General features: G+C 26.7%; 1 protein-coding gene across 1 annotated transcript in view; it reads right to left on the reverse strand.

Annotated features, from left to right (window-relative positions):
- Window positions 1–17,909, reverse strand: part of LOC111681904 (uncharacterized protein DDB_G0283357) — a 30,907-nt gene extending 12,998 nt beyond the window's left edge. The window contains exon 1 of the mRNA XM_046955710.1: window positions 17,462–17,909. Coding sequence (XP_046811666.1) covers window positions 17,462–17,463 — 2 coding nt within the window. The 5' untranslated portion in view covers window positions 17,464–17,909. The remainder of the gene's footprint in view (window positions 1–17,461) is intronic.
- Between the last annotated feature and the right edge of the window lie 7,690 nt (window positions 17,910–25,599).

Below are 25,599 nucleotides of genomic sequence, written 5' to 3' on the forward strand. Positions count from 1 at the left end.
TTTTATCTTTATATAACACCCGTTTTATACTTTAGTAAAGAAAATAAATTAAAATTTATTTTAAAAATACTCATACGTTTGAATGTACATACGTACAAGTGACTTTAAGCATAAAGATCCTGTGTGTAAGCTTGTTTTTGGCAACAACAATTCCTTTTGATTTCTCTCTCACTGTCTCTCTGTTGGTGTTGTTTTCATTTCCATTTTTTTTTTTTTTTGCACAAACTTAAAGACATTCATATGTAGAGTTAGATATAAACCCAGTTAACATATTTATAGTATAGTTTAAATCAAACTAAAGTAGTAATGTAGCTTTCAAAGTTTTGAGCTTTGAAACAGCTTTTAACAAGTATACTAAACGAAACGCTTTTAAATTTTTAAATATGTTATTCTAACGCTTAAGAGCTTTTATAGATTTCATAAAAATCCTCCAAAGCTTTAAAGTTTTTAAGTTTTTTACTTGTATTCGTTTGCTTTTTAAAATGCAAGAGAGCTTTTGCAAAAGCTTTTTGCCGAAAAAAGCTTTCAGTATAGCTTTTGCTAATTTATAGCTTTTTTTCAATAGAGCTTTTTTATATTCCTCCTTATACATGTATTCCTTTGCTTTTTATAATGCAAGAAAACTTTTGGGAAAAGTTTTTTGCTGAAAACAGGGCTTTAATGCTTTTAATAGGTCTTTCCAATATAGCTTTTTTATATTCCTCAAAAGCTTTAAAGTCATTGAGCTTTTACTTGGATTCTTTTGCTTTTTAAAATGCAAGATAACTTTTGGAAAAAGGTTTTTTATGAAAACAGGTTTTTAAAGCTTTTAATAGAACTTTTGCTCTTTTATAGCTTTTTCCAATAGAGCTTTTATAGCTTTTTTATATACCTCAAAAGCTTTAAAGTTATTAAGCTTTTTGCTCTTATTCCTTTGATTTTTAAAATGTATGAAAACTTTTGGAAAAAGGTTTTTGCGGAAAACTTGGATTGAGCTTGGATTCTTTAGCTTTTTAAAATACAAGAAAACTTTTTGAAAATGGTATTTTGTAGAAAACAGCGCTTTAAAACTTTTAATAAAGTTTTTGCTCTTTTATAGCTTTTTGCGTGGATTTCTTTGCTTTCTAAAATTAAAGAGAGCTTTAAGCTTTTTGCCTTAAAATCTTTTTTTTATTCTATTAAAGACTTATGTTAAACAAGAAAAATTAGGTAATCTAAAATGTTTAAAGTCTTGTATACTGGTTTAATTAAGCTTTCCTATATATGTATATCTTAACATATATTCTGCTTATTGGGTAGAGTTTTTAGTAAAAGAATGTCTTGTATATAATAATGCTTATATAGACATTCGCCTTAAGCACTTCTTCTTGTAGTATTATTATTATTTTTATTTTATTTCTGTTTTGAATTTCTTTGGGAACTTTTCTTAGACTTTTGTCCTGTTATTTCAATGCAATAAAGCAAAACAACAACAACAGCAACAAACAAACAAAAAAGCTCTGTTCCTACCCCCTTTTTATATGTTGGCAAAAAAAATACTTCTTCTTGTCCTTGTTCGTTTGTGTGTAAGAAAAACAAACCCTTATATGATTAAAAAATACTCATACATTCACATACATATGTACATATACATAAAGACAGAAAAAATGTGTGTATTTTTTTCTTTATTTTGAACGTATATATTGGTTTGCGAATTCAATCTTTTGGAACGAAAAAAAAAACATATATATTTCAAGGAAAGAAGAAAAATAAAACTAAAATTGCAAAAAGAATAAGCAAGTCTGTAGATTGTTATTTGTTGTGTAAAAAAAAAACAACTAAATAAATAAATATTTGTGTGTATATGTATGTAGCTATGTAAGTAGTAGTGTGCGTTTTATTTAGTTTTCCTAAAAGTGTATTTTTTTAAGCTTTGTTCTGCTATGACTGTTAAATGCAAAGATACATATAGTTTTTTTTACATAGAAACATTCATACATACGTACACATTCTTGTACAAGTATTTTTGTGTCAGACAATTGACTACACCTAAAGAAAAATTCTAGAATATTAAAAAAGTTTTGTTGCCAAACTTTTTACATAAAAAAACTCTGATATTTAACAAACTTTTTTCATTTTCTTGAAACAACTGCAATCAAACAGACTGGCTGGCACCCACCAAAAATAGACATGGAAGTGGGTCAATACAAAAAAAGGAAACCCAACAATTTTTTTGCAGTGTAAGCACTTTTTTTTGCCTAATAGACGTTCATATAATGAGCAAAAACAACAGCGATCGATAACGAAAATTCAAGTCCTTTTTCTTTAACAAGAACCTTTAACATTTGCAAGTCAAAGCTAAAAATATTTAAACAACAATAAAGAGAATAATTTATTTCACAGAAATAAATAACAATTAGAAATTAAAATTTTTTCTTAACAATTATTAAATAAAAAGCTTTTCTTCGGGCTCTCACAAATATCTAATTGAAGGTAATATGATACTTTTTTTTTTCTTCAATTACTAATATGATTTCTTTAAAATATTCTTGTGATGTAGTGAAAAAAATAAAATAAAATTTAATAGATATGTAATTATCTGTTTTTATAGTTATTCACATACAATAGTAGTTTTTTTTTTAACTAAAAGGGATTGATTCTATACGAAATGTATTCATCAGATATATTTTTATATTTTTATTTATTTGTATGAATGTGTTCTTGATTGTGTGTTTTGCATATTGATTAAATGACATTGAATCATTTCATTCTTACTTACACACACACGCACACATTCTTTAGCTCTTTCTCTCTCTCTCTGATTGGTTGGACTTACACTTTTTTCGAGTTTAAATTTATAACAATATAATGATAATTACGTTTAGTTAATGCGTCACAAACAGCATAAGAGTATTTAGTTAAATTTTCGTTAATATTCTAAACAAATTCTTGGCAGGCGGCAGTTGATGGTGTCATTTGGAATCTTCTTTGTTGTTTCAAAAGCAAACCACCTTAACCATCCACCCATCTCTGGTAGTATACAATAAAATGAAATGTTCTTGTTGTATTGTTTCTAATGTTTATTTAGGTATATTTAGGAAATGTTTTAAGTAGTAGAAGCTTAAGACTTTCTTGAACATTGTACGTGATGGAAAATAAATTGAAATTATATTGTTTAAACGTGATGGCTGTAAGACACGCCATGCCACCCAAAAAGTCAACCAGCAATAATAAAAACAGCAGACAAAATGTACATTACATATAATATTTACTCTATACTTATACAAATGTATGTTTGTATGTATGCGTATCTTTTTTTAACATAACAAAAGAATGTCCAATGTTATTTGGTTTTATTGTAAGTTCATTTAGAAAATGACCTTTAAATGGTATTTTCTTGTCCCATCTCTTTTAAATTGCCATTACACCAATACCACCATCAACATTATTCATTTATTCACTCACATATTCTCTTACTCTTGAAAAAAAAACACTCATCCATGTAACAAGAGTAATTACAGTTATTGTTTTGTTATTGTTTTCATATTGTTATTCATATAAAAAGCTGCTACTCCTCCTTAACACTTTTCTCACCACAAAATATCTATTCTTTTCCCGTTTCCACCCTTAGGTTGGCAATTTTTTTGTTAAGCTGTGATTTAAGGATCATTTTTTATACGTTATTATAATTAAATAATAATAATAAAAATGCATTACGTATATGTTGATTGCATTGAGTTTATCAACAGGAAAAGAAAAAGGTTTAAGTTTTTGTAAACCCATACAGTTCCTGAAACACCCCTAAAATAAACAGTTTAAAGTTTTTTTCTTCCTACGATAATGTAACAAAGATTACAATTTCAGCAACAAACTGCAATTGAAAGTTTTATTTCTGTTGCGTTGAAGAATTTTTTGATCATGTTGATTAAAGAAAGAGTTAGAGATAAAATAAGAAGATTAAGTTCTCCCAACTTAATCATTCTGAAATTTCCTTATGTAAATGCTATATTTCTTCTATAGTCTTGACTTTAGTCAAGACTATGTATTAGACTGCAATACTAGACTAATGTCAATTCTATAATCATGACCATAGTATAGACCAAATTTTACTCAAGCCTACTGATAGTAGTCAAAATTTAAAATCATACTATAGTCAAGCCTATAGATCAGACTGTAGACAAGACTAGAGAACAAACTATAGTCCAGACTTAGTAATAGATACTGACCAGATTATAGTAATGACTACCGATTAAACAACAGATTATAATCCAGACTACAGACCAGTCTATAGTTAAGAATATACAAAAGACTATAATCAATACTAAAAACCATATTATAGTGCAGACTCAATACAATAGTCCAGACTATATTCAAAACTAAATATAGCCAAGACAGCACATCAAACTATACTTCAGATAATCAGTGAGAATATATTGCAGACTGTAGGTCAAACTATACCCAATACTAAAGATCAGACTATCGTCAAGTCTAGAATCTAGATTATGGAATGTAATATGGTCAAGGCTATAGGCTAGACTAAAGTCCGGACTATAGATTAGACTATAGGAAAAAGTATAAACCAGACTATAATCTGAACTATAGTCAAGAATACAGATAAGACTATCGTCAACCAGGCTACAATGAGAATACAACCCAACTATACTCAAGTCTATAGTCAGGATTACATATAACTATAGTATAATCTGTAATCCTGAATCATAGCAATAGACTAGCCTATAGACCGAACTATAGACTAGACAATAATCAAGACTATAGATCAGACTATAGTAGTAGTTATTGATTAGACTAGAGACCAGTCTATAGTCTTAGCTATTGACTAGACTATAGACCAGACCATAATCTTGACTATTGATCAGACTGCAGTCTTAACTATTAACCAAGCTGCAGACCGGATAATAGACGGAAATATAGATCAGGCTAAAGTCATGTGTATAGACCAGACTATAGTCAACATTTCAGTCAAAACATCAGACTATGGATCAAACTTTAGACCAGATTTTAGGCAAGACTATAAGCCAATACATAGACCAGATTACAGGCTGGACTATTGACTTGCTCATGGTCTCAAAATTCTGGAAAATTTTGAATATTCTCTTTTAACATGTTCCTCAATTCCAGCCAGAGTTTGACAAATCGAAAAACATTTTTCAAAATTCCAATTTATTTACAAAAATATTGCAAATCAATTTTAATCAACCCCTAGTTAAGCTGTAACTACATGTTAATTACAAATCTTTTCTTTTGTTTTCATTACAGACCGGCAGCCCGATAAAAGGTAAGTTTCCTTTCTGATCGCTTAATGCTAACAACTGATTAAATCGTTTTAAATAAAATCGATTAAAAATCTGTTTTCATTTTTATTTTGCTACAACTACTGTTTACATTTAGAAAAAAAGGTATAGTTTTTAAAGGGAAGGGCTTAAAATTATATGGGCTAAAAAATTATTTTAACAACAACAACAAAAAGTGCAATATAAATACTATAACATTTATATTTAAGCCGATTTAATGAATGAATGATTGATTACATTAAGTATGTAAGCAGAAGCAACCCTTATTTCAAAAAAAGTAAATTTAACAAGATACATTTTTATTACAAATAAAAAAAAAACTACCCCACCCGTTAACTAACTAAACCAAACCAACACCTCATGTGGAAAAGGAGTCATTCTGTCATTCATGACATTCACGTGTTGGCAATTACAGTCTATATGACTGGCATATAGCCGGCCCAAGAAGAGTTGATTGTCACCAAATGTGTGAAATTTAATATAGACATTTATTTTTCTAAGATTTCAGTTCAGGGTAATGCTTGCTGCTTTTTTTGTTTTTGTCTGTTTTGTGCTTTCGACTTTTCTTTTAGTTATATATACACTGAAAGAATTTAAATGCTTAAAACGTAAAATGAAATCATGTTAAAGTTGCTAATAAAGGGGAATTACGTGTTTAAAACATAAATCATCAAAAGTATGTCATCATCTAAAAACGAAATATTTATTAGCAAAATAATTTCAAGTAAAAACAAAAAAACCAAAACGTTTAAATCATAAACAATTTTTTTATTGCATACTTATTATTATAATATTTATTTAAATTTGAAATGTTAGACAAAATGTGTTTAATTTTAACATTATTTATTATTATTTTGCTGATGTAGTTTTCTCCGAAACCTTAATGACAAACAACTTAAACTGTCACTCAACTTTGTCCTTTTTTACAAAAAATACAATTTATGCGAAATCAATAAATCTAACCAGATTTATTAATGTAGTGTAAACCTCAACGGAAATGATTGTCTTACAATCAAATTTTCCAATATTTTTCCCAGATAATAATATATATTTTTTGTTTGAAATAATCTTATCTTTACGCCTTGCCGCATACCACATTTTATTCATTAAATACGTATTTTTTTTTTGTTCTTTATGCCTACTACTCTAATACTACTTTCTATCATATCAAACGTATCTTTTGAAATTCCTTAAATATTTTCGTTTGTTAACCGGCTATCAACTAATATTTTAAATAAATTTTGACATTGTCAGCACTCAATCTTTAATAGCAAAGTAAACTCATTCAATTAACGTCAGTCAAAATTAGTTTATTTAGCAAAAAAGCCATAACAACAATAAAACCAATAATGAAAAACCTTTTAAATCTTAAAACTTTTAGATTAAAAGTAATAGTTTTTTATATATTTTTTTAATTAGAAATTCCTATTTTTAGGTAAAATATGTATTTTCTTAAAAATTTTCCTTTATTTTTAAAAATTTTTTGTTAATTTCGAAAATTCGAACTTAAGTTCGAAAATTTCAAAATATTTAAAGTAGTTTTTCAATGTTAAAGTAATTTTTTGCTAATTTTCTATATTTTTTTCAAAGTTCGAAAATTCGAAATTAAATTCGAATTTTCGAAAATGTAAAAAATGTGTTTTGAATACAATTTATTTACAAAAATCTATATATTTTTGTTAAAATTAGTAATTTTTGCAAATTCGATCTTAAATTATAATTTTCGAAATTAAGTTCGAATTTTCGAATATGTAATAAAAGTGTTTTAAACACTACTTATTTACAAAAATCTATATATTTTTGTTAAATTTAATAGTTTTTTATTGGATTTTTAATATTCGAACTTAAATGTAAATTTTCGAAATTAAGTTCGAATTTTCGAAAATTTAAAAAAAAGTGTTTTGAACACTATTTATTTACAAAAATCTATATATTTTTATTAAATTTGATAATTTAAACTGGATTTTTAAAATTCAAACTTATATTTATATTTTTAAAATCAATTTTCGAAAATGTAAAAAAAATGTTTTAAACACAATTTATTTACACAAATCTATATATTTTTGTTTAATTGGAACGTTTTTATTAAATATTTGATATTCAAACTAAAATCCAAATTTTCGAAATTAAGTTCGAATTTTCGAATATGTTTAAAACTTGCTTTTAACACAATTTGTTTATACAAATCTGTATAAATATGTTTTTATTAGTTTTTGGACTCTTCAAACTTAAATTTAAACTTTTGAAATTATGTTCGAAATTTCGAATTTAAGTTTGAATTTTCGAAACTGTTCAAAAATTATTTTAAACATGATTTATATACAAAAATCTATATATTTATGTTAAATTTTGTAAATTTGATGAGATTTTTAAAATTCGAATTTTCAAACTAAAGTTCGAATTTTTAAAAATTTTCAAAATTCGTTTTAGACTTTATTTATTCTATCATAAAGCGATATCTTTACTACGTTTTATTATAAAAGCATGTAAAATTTTATTTATGAATATTTGTGTTTTATTGAATGTTCCAAAATTTTTCCATTGTCTCGAACCTTTTTTAGTATAGCCTTTAACAAAAAATACCTACAATCAAACTTTATTAAGTGTGTAACTAATATGGCGCAGTAATATTATTTAATGTCTACCCATATTTCTATTTTATTTGCATTTAACAGTTTTATATCTATAAGTATTTTATCGTAAACAGATGTTTTTCTTTTTTTTTTTTGCATTTAACTGTTTTGTTTAATTAAAATAACAAATATGACTATTTTTATATTTATTATAATCAAATTTAATGACCAAAGTTATTTTTGGTCATTTTATCAAAACGCATTTAAGCAATATTGATGAGGAAGTTTAAGCTTAAAGCTTTATTTGTTAGACAATCAGCCCTACAGCGAAGTAACTAACAATGCCCTTACCCAACATGTGTTTAAATAACCTTTTTTTGTTTTTTTTTTTGCTTTCCAATACTTTTCCATTCTGTATGTAGTACGTTTATAGTACTATTACTATAACAATACTATAAATACGATAAGATAACACAATTATTATTATTATTGTATATAAATATAAAGTTTTGTTTTAATTTAAAAATATAAAGACAAACGAACAACAACAACGACAACAAATTGAAAATAAAAATTAATTAAAATTCTTTAGGCTAAAAACAAATTTATACAAGAAAATTCTCTGCTCATAAAAGAACATTTTTTTTACAGTGTATTTAATATTGATTAAACTAAACAGAAGAAAAAGACACCTTTAGCTAAAAGCACAAAGTGTATGTGTATATAGTAAATATACACACATACATAAGTACATAAATAGTTTACTGCAGTGTAGCATAAATACTATGTTTTTATTTAGTTAAGTAGCCAAAGCATTAGCAATAATGATGGACACCAAATGGTTGTCTGTAATAAACAAATAAAAAAACTCTAAAAACATAAATAATAAAATAAAAAAAATATTTAATCAAATAAATCCAAGTTTTGTTTTTTCTCTACACTGTTGTAAATTAACTAATTATTATTAGAGTTTTATTTGCAAGGCAGTGTTTTTTTATCTGCGTTTAACTTTTTTTTTTTAAATTTTTCATTCATTTAGTTGAGGAATTTTATTTTTTCTAAAATTATTTACGCTGTTGGCGGAAAATAGACAAAAAAAATATTGAAACACTTGAACTTTGTATTATCAAATAAAATAAAATGAAATCTTATTTTTATGTCTATTTTTTTTTTCTACACATATTGTAGACAAAAAAAAAATAACTATACTTCAAATAAAAATATATGTTTATAAATTAATAATATAATAAATTATTTAACTAAATACTTAAGAAAATTTATTATACTTGTGCTGGCAAAACGTTTAATATTTTAAGGCCATTTAGAGATATCGGGGGATTTTCACATCAATCAAGAACGCTTCAATGTCAATTTTTACGGTTTTTTTTAACATTTTTTCTTGCTTTTCAAATAAAACATAAAGTTTTAGGAGTTAAGGAAAAAACGTGTCTAAAACACACAAAAAATTTACAACACAACAGTTTAACATAAATAATTTTGTGTTTTTTTTTTCCTAATTTCAAATTTAATTATTTTTTTTAAATTTTTACTAAAAAGTTGAAATTTTTTGGTATTTTTCTTTTAAAATTATAAAAAATCTTAAAATCTTTCAAAAATACGAGCTTTGAAAGTCACTTTTTAGATTCTTCTTAATACTAGTCTTTAGTTAATTTGCAGACTAGTTCATAATTAATTCTATACTCTAGACTATAGTCTAGTCTATAGTCTAGTCTATAGTCTAGTCTATAGTCTAGTCTATAGTCTAGTCTATAGTCTAGTCTATAGTCTAGTCTATAGTCTAGTCTATAGTCTAGTCTATAGTATAATCTATAGTCTAGTCTATAGTCTAGTCAAGTCTATAGTCTAGTCTAGTCTATAGTCTAGTCTATAGTCTAGTCTATAGTCTAGTCTATAGTCTAGTCTATAGTCTAGTCTATAGTCTAGTCTATAGTCTAGTCTATAGTCTAGTCTATAGTCTAGTCTATAGTCTAGTCTATAGTCTAGTCTATAGTCTAGTCTTTAGTCTAGTTTTTAGTATAGTATTTAGTCTAGACTATAGTCTAGTTATGAGTCTATTCTATAGCCTAGTCTATAGTCTAGTCTATAGTCTAGTCTATTTCCAATTTAATTTAAAGTTAATTTTAAGTTCTTTATCTTCATTTCTATTACGATCTCGGCCTCTCATTTGTAAAAAAAAGTTTTAAATTATTTTCTGGAATTCTTTACAAAAATTTCTATACCTTCCCAACAAACCCCACATTACCGCTAGCAATTAGGCCAAGTTAATAATGAAAATACACTAAAGAAAACATACCAAGTTATTAAGGTAAAAAAATAACTATAGACTTTCTATGCGTATAAATCTAACTATACGATTTATTTTCTTTTCATAAGTCTACATTTATTTACACAGTTCTAATAAATCTACAAATATTACAACAAAACGGACAACAACAATAACAAACGAAGAAGTTCGTTGTAAAGCATACATGTCGGTACACATCATTTTACCACTTTTCTTATGAAATATTGCTGAAAATATTTTCACCTTTTTTTTGAAAAAACCTATTTACTCCAGTGGGTGTGGCCCTAGTAACAACAACAATAACAATAATAAAACTTGCATGATGCACATAAACAAGTAAAGTACTACTACAAACAACACCACAACTTAACTACTGCTGATCATCAACATCATCAACAACAACAGCAGCAGCAGCAAAAGATCAACATTTATAGAGATTTGTTTTCTTCTCACTGCCAACATATTTGTATGAATACTCATAATTTACTTATTATTAGTATTTTCATTTAATACCATGTTTATTGATTAGTTTGTCGTTCATTACTTTAATATTAGAAACTGCAGACAGCATTAACTTATTAGTTAGTTAGATGAATGTTGCAATATCATCATACATACATATGTATATCTTTATGTTTAGGCTTTTAAAGCAAAGATCAATTCTTTTTTTGCATGTGTTCACTCACTTTGCATTTACTAACTGTCATTATTTACTTACGCCTAGGTCAGCCAGATGATTAAATGTGTATGTTCAGATGAGCAACGCATGCGTAACCTAAATATTTATTTAAATTTTTTTTAGTTTTTTGTTTTAAGAAGAAGCTTCTTATTTTTTTAAGTGCTAAACTAAATGTAATGAACTTGCTGTTAATGTTGCGAGAATGTTGCTAAAAATTCATATAATTTGTGTTGATTTTTTAACAAAAATGTCAAGGAATTTCGCTTGAAAATAATCAATTTTATTTGCTTATGTTGATGGCTAATTTGTTAATTAATTATCAATTTATTTATTATTATTTAAACTCTATGTTAAATGGTATATATAAACATTCCAAAATTCCAGATGTCCAGCAGACTTAAAACAGACAAAGACTTTAATTGTGGAGTTTTTAAAGGTCAACGATTAAAAACGTTTTATTTAAAATTTGAACTATTTCAAGATACACTATTAAAAATTGAATAATTTAAAGATCGTTTGTTTTAAAATGGACTATTTAAAATGTCCTTAAGTAAAAATAGAATTATTTAAAGACCGTCAATTGAAATTTGGATTTTTTAAAAGTCGTTTAAAACTATAACTTTTAAAAGACCCATAAGTCAAATTGGGACTATTTAAAGTTTGAAGATGGGACCAGTTAAAGACAATTGAAGCCAAAAACAAAATTTTTGATATCCAGCAATATAAAATGGAGCTATTTAAAGTCCAACTAGTAAAAATGGGGAGTATTTAAAGGCCAACGTTTGAAATAAATGAAACTATTTAAAAGGCAACAGATGGCTACTCTCTAATTTATTATCTTATTTTATACTTTAATTATTAAAATTAATAAAAAAAGAATAACTATTTGGGCCAAGTTTATAAACAAAAATGATATCATTTATATATATGTATGTATATTTTTAAAATTGATTAACTAGTGTAAAAGTGTTGATTCCAAACATATAAGAGTGACGACAGACCTGCATGCTAACAGGTCATGATATTTGTGGTCTAAGTAATTAAACATGGACGTTCCTTAAGTCACACAACAATTAAATGCTATATTTTATACTTACACACAATAACACATAACTAAATATACAACACTTAGTAACAAAAGTAAGTAAACAGTAAAAACAAAAAATTCTTAAGCTTAATTGTTTAATTTAGCAGATAATTTACTCATAATAATAAACATTTAATATGAAAAACTTTTAAAAATTTCTTTAAAATGTTTTCTTTCTTTTGTTTTACAGTGTATCTGCATACATTTTGTTATGTTTTTTTTTAATATATGCAAGTGTATGTATCTGTGTCATATTATTATTTATAGATATTTGCTTTTGTTTTGGGGGGTATATTCCAGTTGAAAATACTTTTGTAGTGTGTCTGCAATAATTCTATTAAAATGCCGACGTAATCAAAACCCAAGAAATGAAAATGAAATAATAATAAAAAAACTAAACTAGAAAAAAATATATATCAATCCATGACATTTTATTAGGTTTTAAATTCATAAAAAAATGAAAACATATTTCAGATAACAACAATGTATAGTTGTGCTATATACATATGTACATAAATATATACAAACAAACCTACTAACTGTCATAATAGGAATTTATTATAAGTGTATAAAGAAAATTCTTTTATTACACTAAAAAAAAACATGTGTACTTAGGAAGAGTCAGAATGAGGAAACTTTAAACCTAAAGCTTTTAGAAGATTTTTAAAGTTCTAAACTTGTGTTGCGATTTTGACTTGATCTTATTAGTTTTTGTTTTAATTACCCTATTTTTCTATATTACCCTAATAAATATATTCAATTGAATTATAATAATGATGTTTAAATGTTTTAAACAAAAAAAATAAGAATAATTTAATTTAGCAATATCATCGGCAGCAATCAACTCATTTGTTGAATCATTTTTTCTCAATTTTACGTTACTTACTATCGCTGTATTTAGATGATTTATTTAAATATTATCAAAATAAAAAAAAAAACACTAAATGGCTTGACCAAAATTTGAACTCCATTTAACCTTTTGAAATTGAAAAAATATATATAAAAAAATAAATCATATCAACTAAATAAATAATCATTAATGGTGTGTGTAAGTAGAGTCAAAAACATCTGTTTTTTTGTGTTTGTGAACTTGGCACAATTCTAAGAATTATTTAGCATAATTTTTAACATATATTTGATTATAAATTTAAGAGGAAAGTAATTTTAATTGTTAACTGGAACAAATTTAAAACAGAATCAGAACTAGAACAGAACTAGAACAGAACTAGAACAGAACTAGAACAGAACTAGAACAGAACTAGAACAGAACTAGAACAGAACTAGAACAGAACTAGAACAGAACTAGAACAGAACTAGAACAGAAATAGAACAGAACTAGAACAGAACTAGAACAGAACTAGAACAGAACTAGAACAGAACTAGAACAGAACTGGAACAGAACTAGAACAGAAATAGAACAGAAGAGAACTGGAACAGAACTGGAACAGAACTAGAACAGAACTAGAACAGAACTAGAACAGAACTAGAACAGAACTAGAACAGAACTAGAACAGAACTAGAACAGAACTAGAACAGAACTAGAACAGAACTAGAACAGAACAGAACTGGAACAGAACTGGAACAGAACTGGAACAAAACTGGAACAGAACTAGAACAGAACTAGAACAGAACTAGAACAGAACTAGAACAGAACTAGAACAGAACTAGAACAGAACTAAAACAGAACTAGAACAGAACTAGAACAGAACTAGAACAGAACTAGAACAGAACTAGAACAGAACTAGAACAGAACTAGAACAGAACAGAACTAGAACAGAATTACAACAGAACTAGAACAAAAATAGAACAGAACTAGTAATAGTCTAGAACTAGAACAGAATATAAAAAATAAATTAAGTTAACACCACTTTTCATATGATATACCAAACGTCTATGACACATTCTAGAGTCTACCATTAAAAAGTCCCACTTTTATGTAGCGGCCTTTAACTACGAACCCAAATGCCTTAAAATAGTACCATTTCTGTAATTTAGTCTTGAAATAGTGTCACTTTAATAAAATGTTCCTTAACCTTTAAAAACTAAAATTTTCAATTACCTGTCTTTAAACATCTCTATTTCCCAAAAATTTGTAAAAATAAATTCAATATAATTTAAAATATTTAATATTAAAAAAATACCTTTAGGTACATATTTACCGTTAGCACGAGTTGTCTCTAGACTTTGCCCCTTTATCATAAATATTTTGTTTACGATGGAAAATACTCAAAGCAGGTGTTTTTGAAATTCCTAAGATAACATCTAACTATTTAGTTAAACAAACTTAGTTATTTTTTGCTCAGGTGGGGGGTGTATAGTTATTAAGTAGTTCTTAAAGATTAATTTAAAGCAATTGTTAAATATTATTATAACAAAAGCAGACAACTTAAATGACAAATTAATTTGTTAATACTAAATATGTTTGAAAGCTTTTTATTAAAATTATATATTTTTCTTTTTTTCATAATTTTTTTATTATTATAATTAATGTTCAACACCCTGTACACACTTAATAATGTTATTATTTATTTATGCATACTAGAGAGTACAACAACGACAGCAACTGAAAATAGAAATCCATTAAAAAGAATATTTTATATGTCAGTTTGTCCCTTTAAACTAGCAAGTTTAGTAGTAGTATTAGTAATATCTGAAACAGACACGGAAAATTTAGTACTTTTGTACCTAAAAGTACTAAAATTCACTACTTTTTCGAACTTATAAACTTTTGACAATCTAGTCTAGACTAGTTTCTAGTCTGATATATAGTGTAATCTATAGTCTAGTCTATAGTCTAGTCTATAGTCTAGTCTATAGTCTAGTCTATAGTCTAGTCTATAGTCTAGTCTATAGTCTAGTCTATAGTCTAGTCTATAGTCTAGTCTATAGTCTAGTCTATAGTCTAGTCTATAGTCTAGTCTATAGTCTAGTCTATTGTCTAGTCTATAGTCTAGTCTATTGTCTAGTCTATAGTCTAGTTTATATTCTAGTCTATTGTCTAGTCTATAGTCTAGTCTATATTCTAGTCTATAGTCTAGTCTATAGTCTAGTCTGTAGTCTAGTCTATAGTCTAGTCTATAGTCTAGTCTATAGTCTAGTCTATAGTCTAGTCTATAGTCTAGTCTATAGTCTAGTCTATAGTCTAGTCTATAGTCTAGTCTATAGTCTAGTCTATAGTCTAGTCTATAGTCTAGTCTGTAGTCTAGTCTGTAGTCTAGTCTATAGTCTAGTCTATAGTCTAGTCTATAGGCTAGTCTATAGTTTAGTCTATAGTCTAGTCTATAATCTAGTCTATAGTCTAGTCTATAGTCTAGTCTATAGTCTAGTCTATAGTCTAGTCTATAGTCTAGTCTATAGTCTAGTCTACAGTCTAGTCTAATGTCTATTCTATAGTCTAGTCTAATGTCTAGTCTAATGTCTAGTATATAGTCTATTTTATAATCTAGTTTACAGTCTATTCTATGATCTGGTCTATAGCTTAGTCTATATTCTAAGCTGTAGTCTAGCTTATAGTCAAACTTGTAGTGTACTCGTTATTCAAGTCTATAGTCTACTCTTTAGTCATATCTATAATCTAAAGTAAAAGTACTATTTTAGTTATAACTTAGTACTAGTATGTATTTCAAGATTTTAATTTTCCATATCTGATCTGGAATATTTACGCCAAAGGCATGTTTGACTAACTTTTCTTTTTATGGACACAGACCAGCAAAAAAAGGGGTAAAAGCAATTGATTTATTTCATGTCATACAACAAAACAACACAACTCATACATATTCTAATGTTGTTTTGAGTTCAGGTATTTTTTTCAATTTTTTTCTAGTCTTCAGGTTTTACTGAATAGTATGTTGTTGTACATGAAAATTACAATAATAAAGCTACTACAACAAATCACACACACACACAAAATAAAAACATTAAAAATATACAAAATAACGCAAAAAAATATATAACGAAAAAAAAGAGGCGAAACACAGGGGTTGCATAAACCTATACACAAACATACCGGCCTCTCACCTATTATTCAACACTAAACCTATACAAACTCAGGAAGTTTCTATAGCAAAAATTTACAGCGAAAAAGTATGCAATACTACTAAGGATGTTGGATAGAATGAATATTGTTCATACATACATACGTGTGAATATGTTTATAGAATTGCAAGAGTAAGTAAATGTATTTGAAATGTATGTATGTTTGTATCAATGTTGTGCCCTGTATGTTACACATTACTAGTAGAGTTTAAGTAAATTGTATGTTTATGTTGCTGTTATTATTGTTGCTTTTGTTTATGTTTATGTACATGTCATTTTATTTTAATTTTTTTTTTGCTTTTTCAAAACTTACAAACACACACGTTTTACGTTTATATTATTTGCTTATTATTGTGTTTGTTGTTAGTAGTTGTAGGGTTTACATTATCATGTTCAATTGTAGGGATTGTTGGTTTACAATCCTTTTTTTATTTTTTTTTTTTTTGTCTATTGTCATTTGTAATTATTATTATTATGAGAGTAAATCATAAAGAATATGTTTGTCAGGTTTTGTTATATATTTGCTTTGTTCAATGAATGAATTTATGAATATTTTAGAGTTATTAGTTAGTTTAAGCACGATTTTTAGTTTTTGACAAAATCGACATATTTTACACGATTATAATTTCTAGGAATTTTTGTTACACAAGTTTGAAAACAACTGCCTTAAAAGATGTTTGTTTGGTTTTAAGAAATGTATAGATTTTGTTAAAAAAAATAAATATAAAATTTCTTTTAACTTTTTGTTAAGAAATAAAAAAAATTTTAGTTTTTTTTAGAATTTATTATAAGTTAATGTTGTTAGCTTTTAATTTATAAAAGAAAATTTTTACTTTTTTCTGAAACAACAATTTTAGAAAATTTTTAAAGTTTAACTAAATTTTATAATTTTTTTTTCAAATTTTTTACTAAAACTTTATTTAAAAATCTATAATCTAAATTCCACTGTTTTGTTTATTAAAAAAGTTTTATTTCATACACATTTCCATAATATGAACAAGAATAATATTTAATTAAAACAAAAAAGAAATGTTTTTTTTCTACAAAAATGTATAAATAATTAAACCTTGTTTCATTATTCACAAAATAATAATACTAATAATATGAACATTCGCATTTTTAAGTGTTTGCGACCGACCGTCAGTATGTTCGTCTGTCTGTCTGTTGGTTGTTCAGTCCTTAAGCTTAAGCAATCTGTTTTTGTCTATGGTGACTTTTGAACAACTATGAATGTTTCTTTTATTTTTCTAATTTTTCTATGGTACTTAATGTTTATGTGTCTGTGAGTGTGTTCACACTATCATTACATTTACCAACTATAAGTTTTTTTCTACTTTTTCTTTAAAAAAAAGCTCTTAAAAAAATCTAATAAATAATTGTGGTTGTTTGGTGAAAAGAAAAAAAGACTCTTCATCATACGATATACAGCAGACATTGCATTTACATGAGAAAATTTGAAAAAAATTGTAAAATGTAAATGTAAAAAAAACTAATTTTTAAAATGGTACTTACATCGTATACTTCTGGCCTCATTGTATCCCCCAGATTTAAGGGTTGAGTTTATAATCCCACATAGATTTTATAGTGTAATCACGAGATAAAAAATCATTGACTAGTGTATGTTGGTGTGTGTTTTATATGTAACTGTATATGTGCAATAGCTGGCTGACTGACTGGCGAGTGTATGTATTTGTGTTTTACAACAATAAAAGAAAATTGAAAATAAAGTATCCAAAATATCCAATAGTTGTTATTTTTTTAACTAAAAAAAAGCTAAATTGGCTTTTTGTTCTTTATTGTTGTTTTACTGTGTTATGGTTATCGATACTATCATCGATTTGTTTAAATTTGTTGTTTTTATAATTTTGTTTCTTTTCTTTAATAATTCGTTTTATTTTTGTTCTATTTAAATATATTTGTAGTTTTAGATTTAACGGTTATTATTTATTTTTTGGTTTTTAAATAATTATTCTCTTTTTATGAAATTTTTGTTTAATTTTTCACTTTTCGTTTTTTGTTAAACAAACTTTTTTTTGTAAAATTCTTTTATATTTATTACAATTTCGTTTAATTTTTGAAAAACTTTTTCTTAAATATTTTTTCTCTTTTCACCAGATTTTTAAAACAAAATCATTATTTTTTAAAAATTTCTTTAAAAAAATTATAAAGATTTTTTTTTACTAATTACACAGTTTGCCTTTTTTCAATATTTAACTAAATATATTTTTTTTAAATTCCATAAAATTATTTATTATTCTTTCTTTTTATATTAATAGTTAAACAAAAAATTATATTTTTTTCACTTTTTTTTCAATAATAAAAAAATAAATTTTATTTGTTTAATTAACAGCAAATAATTATTACATTTAGGCTGTTTGTCAAATAAGCAGCAGCAGTCAATTAAATCAAATATAAATAAACAATTTTTTCTAAAGCGTTCGAACGTTCTCAACGCGACGAAAGTTGCTACGAAACTAAATTAACAAACTGCTCAAGACTCATTGAGGTTTCAGACAGAACTAAATAGACGGGCTAACGAACGTACCCAACAAACCACCAACCATCAATCTAGTAACCAATGTTCGTTCGTTCGTCTTAACATTCGTTTTGTTGGTTTGACGTTCGTTTACGAACATTTTATCCCACACAACAATAATAACCAACAAACACACACATTTAACCATTTACATACATTTCAAATGTTTCAAAAAAAAAAAAAAAACGGTCAAACTCCTAATAGCTGTATCTGTGTATCTGTTGTATATTTTGTCTTATTAAATTCCACTAAGAATTTCTGAAATAGGAAATAAAAACTCCCCAACAAAACAATAATAACAATAATAATAATAATTCCTAATCGCAAAATCTCCTTTTAACAAAACGAAATAAAACCTAATAATTGTCATTAAGTTGAAGTTTCCCGGTTTATTATTTCCACTAAACCCTCTCACTCTCTTGTGTAAAAGAAAATGTCATAATGCAAAATACCAAAAACAGTTAAATGATTAACGAGTGAGTATGAGTAATTAAAAGATAAACTTGTAAATGATTTGTTTATAATAAACATTTTTGCCAAGTTCTCACGTTTCTCAGAGATCAACATTTCTAATCGCCTAATGAGGCAAATACAGACACACACACACTAAAAAACTGCTGTTAACTGTGTGAGGTGGGGTGTGGAGAGGAGTGTTAACTGTTAAGCTGGAAAATACGTATTTAAATTTTAAAGCGAAAAATGTGAACTATTTGTGCGTGTTGTAAACCACACTGGGGACTTATTTGACGGTCATAAAATAGCAACTCAAAAAATGTGAACTATACTTGTAAACAGCCCGATTTTAATAGTGCTAGTTCAGTGCTAATTTAGTTCTACTTCAGTTCTAGTTCAATTCTAGTTCAGTTCTAGTTCAGTTCTAGTTCAGTTCTAGTTCAGTTCTAGTTCAGTTCTAGTTCAGTTCTAGTTCAGTTCTAGTTCAGTTCTAGTTCAGTTCTAGTTCAGTTCTAGTTCAGTTCTAGTTCAGTTTTAGTTCAGTTCTAGTTCAGTTCTAGTTCAGTTCTAGTCCAGTTCTAGTTCAGTTCTAGTTCAGTTCTAGTTCAGTTCTAGTTTAGTTCTAGTACAGTTCTAGTACAGTTCTAGTTCAGTTCTAGCTCAGTTCTAGTTCAGTTCTAGTTTAGTTCTAGTTCAGTTCTAGTTCAGTTCTAGTTTAGTTCTAGTTCAGTTCTAGTTCAGTTCTAGTTCAGTTCTAGTTCAGTTCTAGTTCAGTTCTAGTTCAGTTCTAGTTCAGTTCTAGTTCAGTTCTAGTTCAGTTCTAGTTCAGTTCTAGTTCAGTTCTAGATCAGTTCTAGTTCAGTCCTAGTTCAGTCCTAGTTCAGTTCTAGTTCAGTTCTAGTTCAGTTTTAGTTCAGTTCTAGTTCAGTTCTAGTTTAGTTCTAGTTTGAATGATACGTTAATAATATGAGTTGATTTGATGGCTCTGGGGCGCTGAGTATCACCTTATTAGGTGGGGGTTTTATAAACTATATTTTTTCGCTTGCAATTGACCGCCTACATATTTCCTTACAGTATTGCATAGAATTTAATGATATCTCGCTAACCTGATTATCTATATACACATGTACGTATTAATTTCTTACCTTATAATACTTAACAGCTGGTAAGTCACCTTTTATTATTAGATATCAATCTTTAGTACTTTTTTTATTTAATTGAAAAAAAAATGTAATCTAAAAATGTTTTTTACATTTCTATCTACGAAAGAGATTAAATCTCAAAACAAAATACTCAATCTATAATCAGATTTATTGTTAGTAATTATGTGTTTTTTAGAACGATTTATCTACTATTAACACTTGTAAACTGTAAAACAACTACTTAAGTTGTAAACTATAAAATTAAGTGACAAAACACTGGACAATTAAAATAGTAGATGGATTTTTTACTCGTAGTTGGCAACTTGTAATCATGTAGTAACTACAGTGGGTGGAAAAAGTTTTACAACAAGGGACAATGAAAATTAGAAATGAATAAGAAGTGTACTGGAACTGAACTAGAACTGAACTAGGACTAGAACTACAGCTGAACTAGAACTGAACTAAAACTTAACTAGAATTGAACTAGAATTGAAGTAGAACTGAACTAGAACTAAACTAGAACTAAACTAGAACTGAACAAGAACTGAACTAGAACTAAACTAGAACTGAACTAGAACTGAACTAGAACTGAACTACAACTGAACTACAACTGAACTACAACTGAACTACAACTGAACTACAACTGAACTAGACTTGAACTAGAGCTGAACTAGAACTGAACTAGAACTGAACTACAACTGAACTAGAACTGAACTAGACTTGAACTAGAGCTGAACTAGAACTGAACTAGACTTGAACTAGAGCTGAACTAGAACTGAACTAGAACTGAACTAGAACTGAACTAGAACTGAAGTAGAAATGAACTAGACTTGAACTAGAACTGAACTACAACTGAACTAGACTTGAACTAGAGCTGAACTAGAACTGAACTAGAACTGAACTGAAACTGAACTAGAACTGATCTAGAACTAAACTACAACAAGAACTAAACATAAACTTAACTATAACTAATATTTTCAAGTTTATAGTTTATTTAATCTATTTTTATAAATGTACGTGCTTTTTCCATAAAACTTTGAATTTACCTAAACACAGCAAGCAAAATTCTAATAAAAATGGCGAAAAACATAGTTTCCATAATTTATTACTTATAAAACTAGAACAAATGAGAAAACTTTATGCAAAAGTTCAAAAATTAAAAGAAAAAACATAAATTTATTTTTACCCATAATTAACATTACACACACACACATACATTAACACTCTCCAACATATTTACAATCGATCATAAATTAATACAGGTATGACAAACAAATTTGTTGGAGTTGAGACAGCCACTAATAGCGCAAAAGATTACAGAAAAAAAACTATTGTTGTCATCATCATTCATGTTTGAGTATGAAGTGAAAGTCTATTAGAGTTTAATAGAAAAAAGAGACAGACAACATGTATGTATGATTTATTAAAAATTGAGCAGTGATGACAGCAGTTTGATGCGTGCCATCATCAAACAATGAGTAAAATTAACTTATTTGTAATAAATAAATATTTAAATTTTTCATATAGAAAACGAAAGAGACAAAGAGATTATCTAACAATTATTAATTCGTTTTAAAATTGAAATTAATTTGTAAATATTTGTTTTAAATTTAATTTTTTTTATAAACTTGATTAGAATTTCTGTTAAATGCAAAATTTCTTAAGAAAAGTGTATTAAACATGAAGCATAGTTGATAACGTCAATAAATGGAATTATTTGAAATATTTTTTTTCTTCTTCATTCTAAGAAATTTTAATTCACAACTACAATTTAAATTTTGAATTTGAATTCGAATTCGAATTCATTCACTTACTAATTAGCACAAAGATAAAATAAAGTTTTGGTTTAATTTAAACAAAAAAAAACAGAAAAATAATAAAACTGAGTTAGTGCTCCCACTTAGACCGTGATGTGATGTGCGTTCAAGTTAAACTTCCTTGGAGCGTAAACGTTTCGTTACTTGTTTTCAAAATCACACTTTTTTCGCGCGCTCATGCTGTTTTAGTTATCAGTAGAAGAGTATTTATTTTTTGGGTTACTTTATGGGTTTTTTTCGGTGGATTTTCTTAAGGCAAGTTTGGTTTTTTTTCACTTCAACGCCCACTTATTTTTTATTTGTTTGTGGATTTTTTTAAAAAATATATTTTTAAGTTGCCACCACCGTAAGTAACTCTGTTTATTTGTTTATTCTTATTTCTGTTGAAAAGTGTTTCGAATTTCGCATCAGATACTGGGTTGGTTTACTGTATATTATTTTTTGTTTTTATTTTTTTGGGAATTTTAATTAAAATATTTCTCATGATATGAATGAATATGTATATTCTTTCTTTTCTCCTTAAACATCGTGTGCCTTCCATTGAAGGGTTATGAGATTTTGGGTGCATGCTAAAGTTACTTTCTGAGGTGTCTGAATACTGACCTTAACGTTAATTGAAATCTAAGATAAAACTTTTATTTTAAGTATCGTGGGTTGTTTTTACCCTTTAACTTCTCTGTTGAAAAGAGTTCATACATATGCTGCGTTTCTTGTAGGTGTAATGACAAAATCATTTCAGTTTTATTTAATTGTAGTTTATTTTATTTTAAAATACCAAAAAAAAGGAATTCCATTTAAAACGTAAATTTGTTAATTAAATTAAGAAAGAAACCGTTAATCTTTGATTACAATTTAAAAACAATTTGTTGATTTTATTTTTTTTTGGTAGAAGAAGTAGAACTATGTTAATTGGTTTACAAAATATCATCATAAAAAGTTGAGCCAATTTTCAAAACACCCAAACATTTACTTCGTGACTTTTACAATGGCCTCCTACTGTTTTAAAGCTTTCTATTCCTTACAGAAGATTTCCCCTATTTCTCAGGAAAACGAGATAAAACGTGGTAGACTGATTTGTTTACAACAAGTTGTCATGTAGAAGCATTCTTTCATAGACAACTGATCGTCGATTTTCTTACACAAAGAGGGAAAATGAAATATACACGTCTGGTATCAAATTGAAACTAAAGTGTTTATAAATTTTCAATAACAACTGTTGTCAAAGTATATACATACGTACTACAACAGACAACGCAACGTCGTCAACATTGTAAAAATTCGTTATCAAAATCTAAGTGAAGCCGATCTTACCATTTAAATTGCTTAACAGAACTTCAAAACTTCTTAATTTTTATCATTAATTTTTTATTCAACATTTTTTATTTAAATCTTTTTTTTTCAAATCTCATTTTAACAGCTATCTGTATCCATTTTGCATGATTTGCATTTACAAAGTTCAAGTATCATTAAATAATATTTAAATTAAAAAATCAAATAATAAATTAATGCTAAACGATTTACATTTCTATTTTATCATATTTTATGGCATATTAATAACAGAATGTGTTAAAACATTTTCAAGTTGATTGATGATTAAAAACGTGTGTAGTGATTTTTTTTCCTCATTTCTACTTAATTTTCAAAAAAAAAAACGAGTTAAAAATTAAATCGTATAACACTGGACAACAAAATAACTTAACTTATATTGCTGTAGTTCTGTTTATCGACTTAACTATGATTTATAAACCAGACTGTTGACTATAAACTAGGCCAAAGTCCAGATTACAGACTAGCTCATATTTCATACTATAGATCAAATTTTAGTGCAGACTATAGACAAAACTATAGACAGGATTATAGACTAGACTTTAGACTAGGCTATAGTTCAGACTACTTTATTTTCATCAACATAGGAATCTTTTTCTTATACTTTCACTTCCCTAGAGTTAGACAATACAAGAAGGATCTGTTGGGTTGCCTGTCTGACATTACACTTGTTTGGGTCTCTGCCCATAAAGACTACTGCGGTAATGAACAGCCAGATATGCTTGTCAGGACGAGATCTGCTTTTGAAGGTTAAAACGCCGTTTCAGTAGCAACTCCGTTGGGTTCCAGAGCGGTATCTTCAGATTTTTCTTCAAAAGACTGAAAATAGATGAAAGACTCTAGAAACGCACAAGCCACAAAGCAGGTGGGACAGGACTATAGTCCTGTCTATAGTCTGGTCTTTAGACAGGACTATAGACCAGATATATATATATATATATATATATATATATATATATATATATATAATATATATATATATATATATATATATATATATATATATATATATAATATATATATATATATATATATATATATATATATATATAATATATATATATATATATATATATATATATATATATATATATATATATATATATATATATATATATATACAGTAGTTTTCCGATTTAACGAACCCATATGTTGTCAGGCCTGTTCGTAAAATTGAAAAGTTCGTTATATGTAGTACTAAGTAAAACGTGGGTTTTTGGTAGGAAAATAATTAAAAATAGGTACATAAAATATTTTTTAAATGTATTTTATAAAAATTAATTCTTTTTTTTTATAAAAATAGCACAAAACACAAAATTCCGAATCTTATATACCCACCTTCAAACCATATTTGTGTCGAATTTAATCGCTGTATTTTTAATTCTATCATTAGCTTTAAAGTTATTTCTCGAAGTTTATCTTTATACTCGTAATTTTAAGCGAGTAATGAGCGTTGATGTAATTTTCTTAAGGGGGCCTGATATGGAGGGTAAGGTCAATTATGGACCGATTCCCATAAAATTTGTTAGAGATATCGGTTAGTACTCGGCGTACTCGTATTGTTAAGCGAGTATTGAGCGTTAAAGTCATTATCTGAAGGACGGACGGACATAGCTACATCGAACTAAAATTTAATAAGAACCCAGAATGAGGTACAGTTTTGGGTATAAAAGCACCGCTTGCTACAACTTAGATTATTTGTTATTTTTGATAAATGTCATTTTATCTTAATTTAAATAATAATATTTATATTAGTTCGTTAAACAGAGTACAAAAAAACAAGTTTTGTTCGTTATTTAAGGTAGTCAATAGGAAAAATTAACTTGTTCGTTAAATGCGATGTTCGTAGAATTGAATGGTCGTTAAATCGGAAAACTACTGTATATATATATATATATATATATAATATTATATATATATATATATATATATATTATATATATATATATATATATATATATATATATATTATATATATATATATATATATATATATATATATATATATATATATATATATATATATATAGACTTTATTCTATTCTAGTCTATAGTCTTGATCATTATAGTCTATAGTCTGGACTATAGTCAAGCTTAAAGTCTGAACTATAGCCTAGCCTATAGTCTTTTCTATAGTCTAAACTGTAGTGTAGTCTATAGTGTGGACTGTAGTTTACTTTTGTATATAGTCTTGCCTACAGTCTTGACTATAGTCTTATCTATAGTCTTGACTACAGTCTTTTCTATAGTCTTGTCTACAGTCTTGTCTATAGTCTTGTCTATAGTCTTGACTATAGTCTTGACTATAGTCTTGTCTATAATCTTGACTATAGTTTTGTCTATAGTCTTGACTATAGTTTTGTCTATAGTCTTGAC

The sequence above is a fragment of the Lucilia cuprina genome, chromosome 6 (assembly GCF_022045245.1).
Source record: "Lucilia cuprina isolate Lc7/37 chromosome 6, ASM2204524v1, whole genome shotgun sequence".
Lineage (NCBI taxonomy): Eukaryota > Metazoa > Arthropoda > Insecta > Diptera > Calliphoridae > Lucilia > Lucilia cuprina.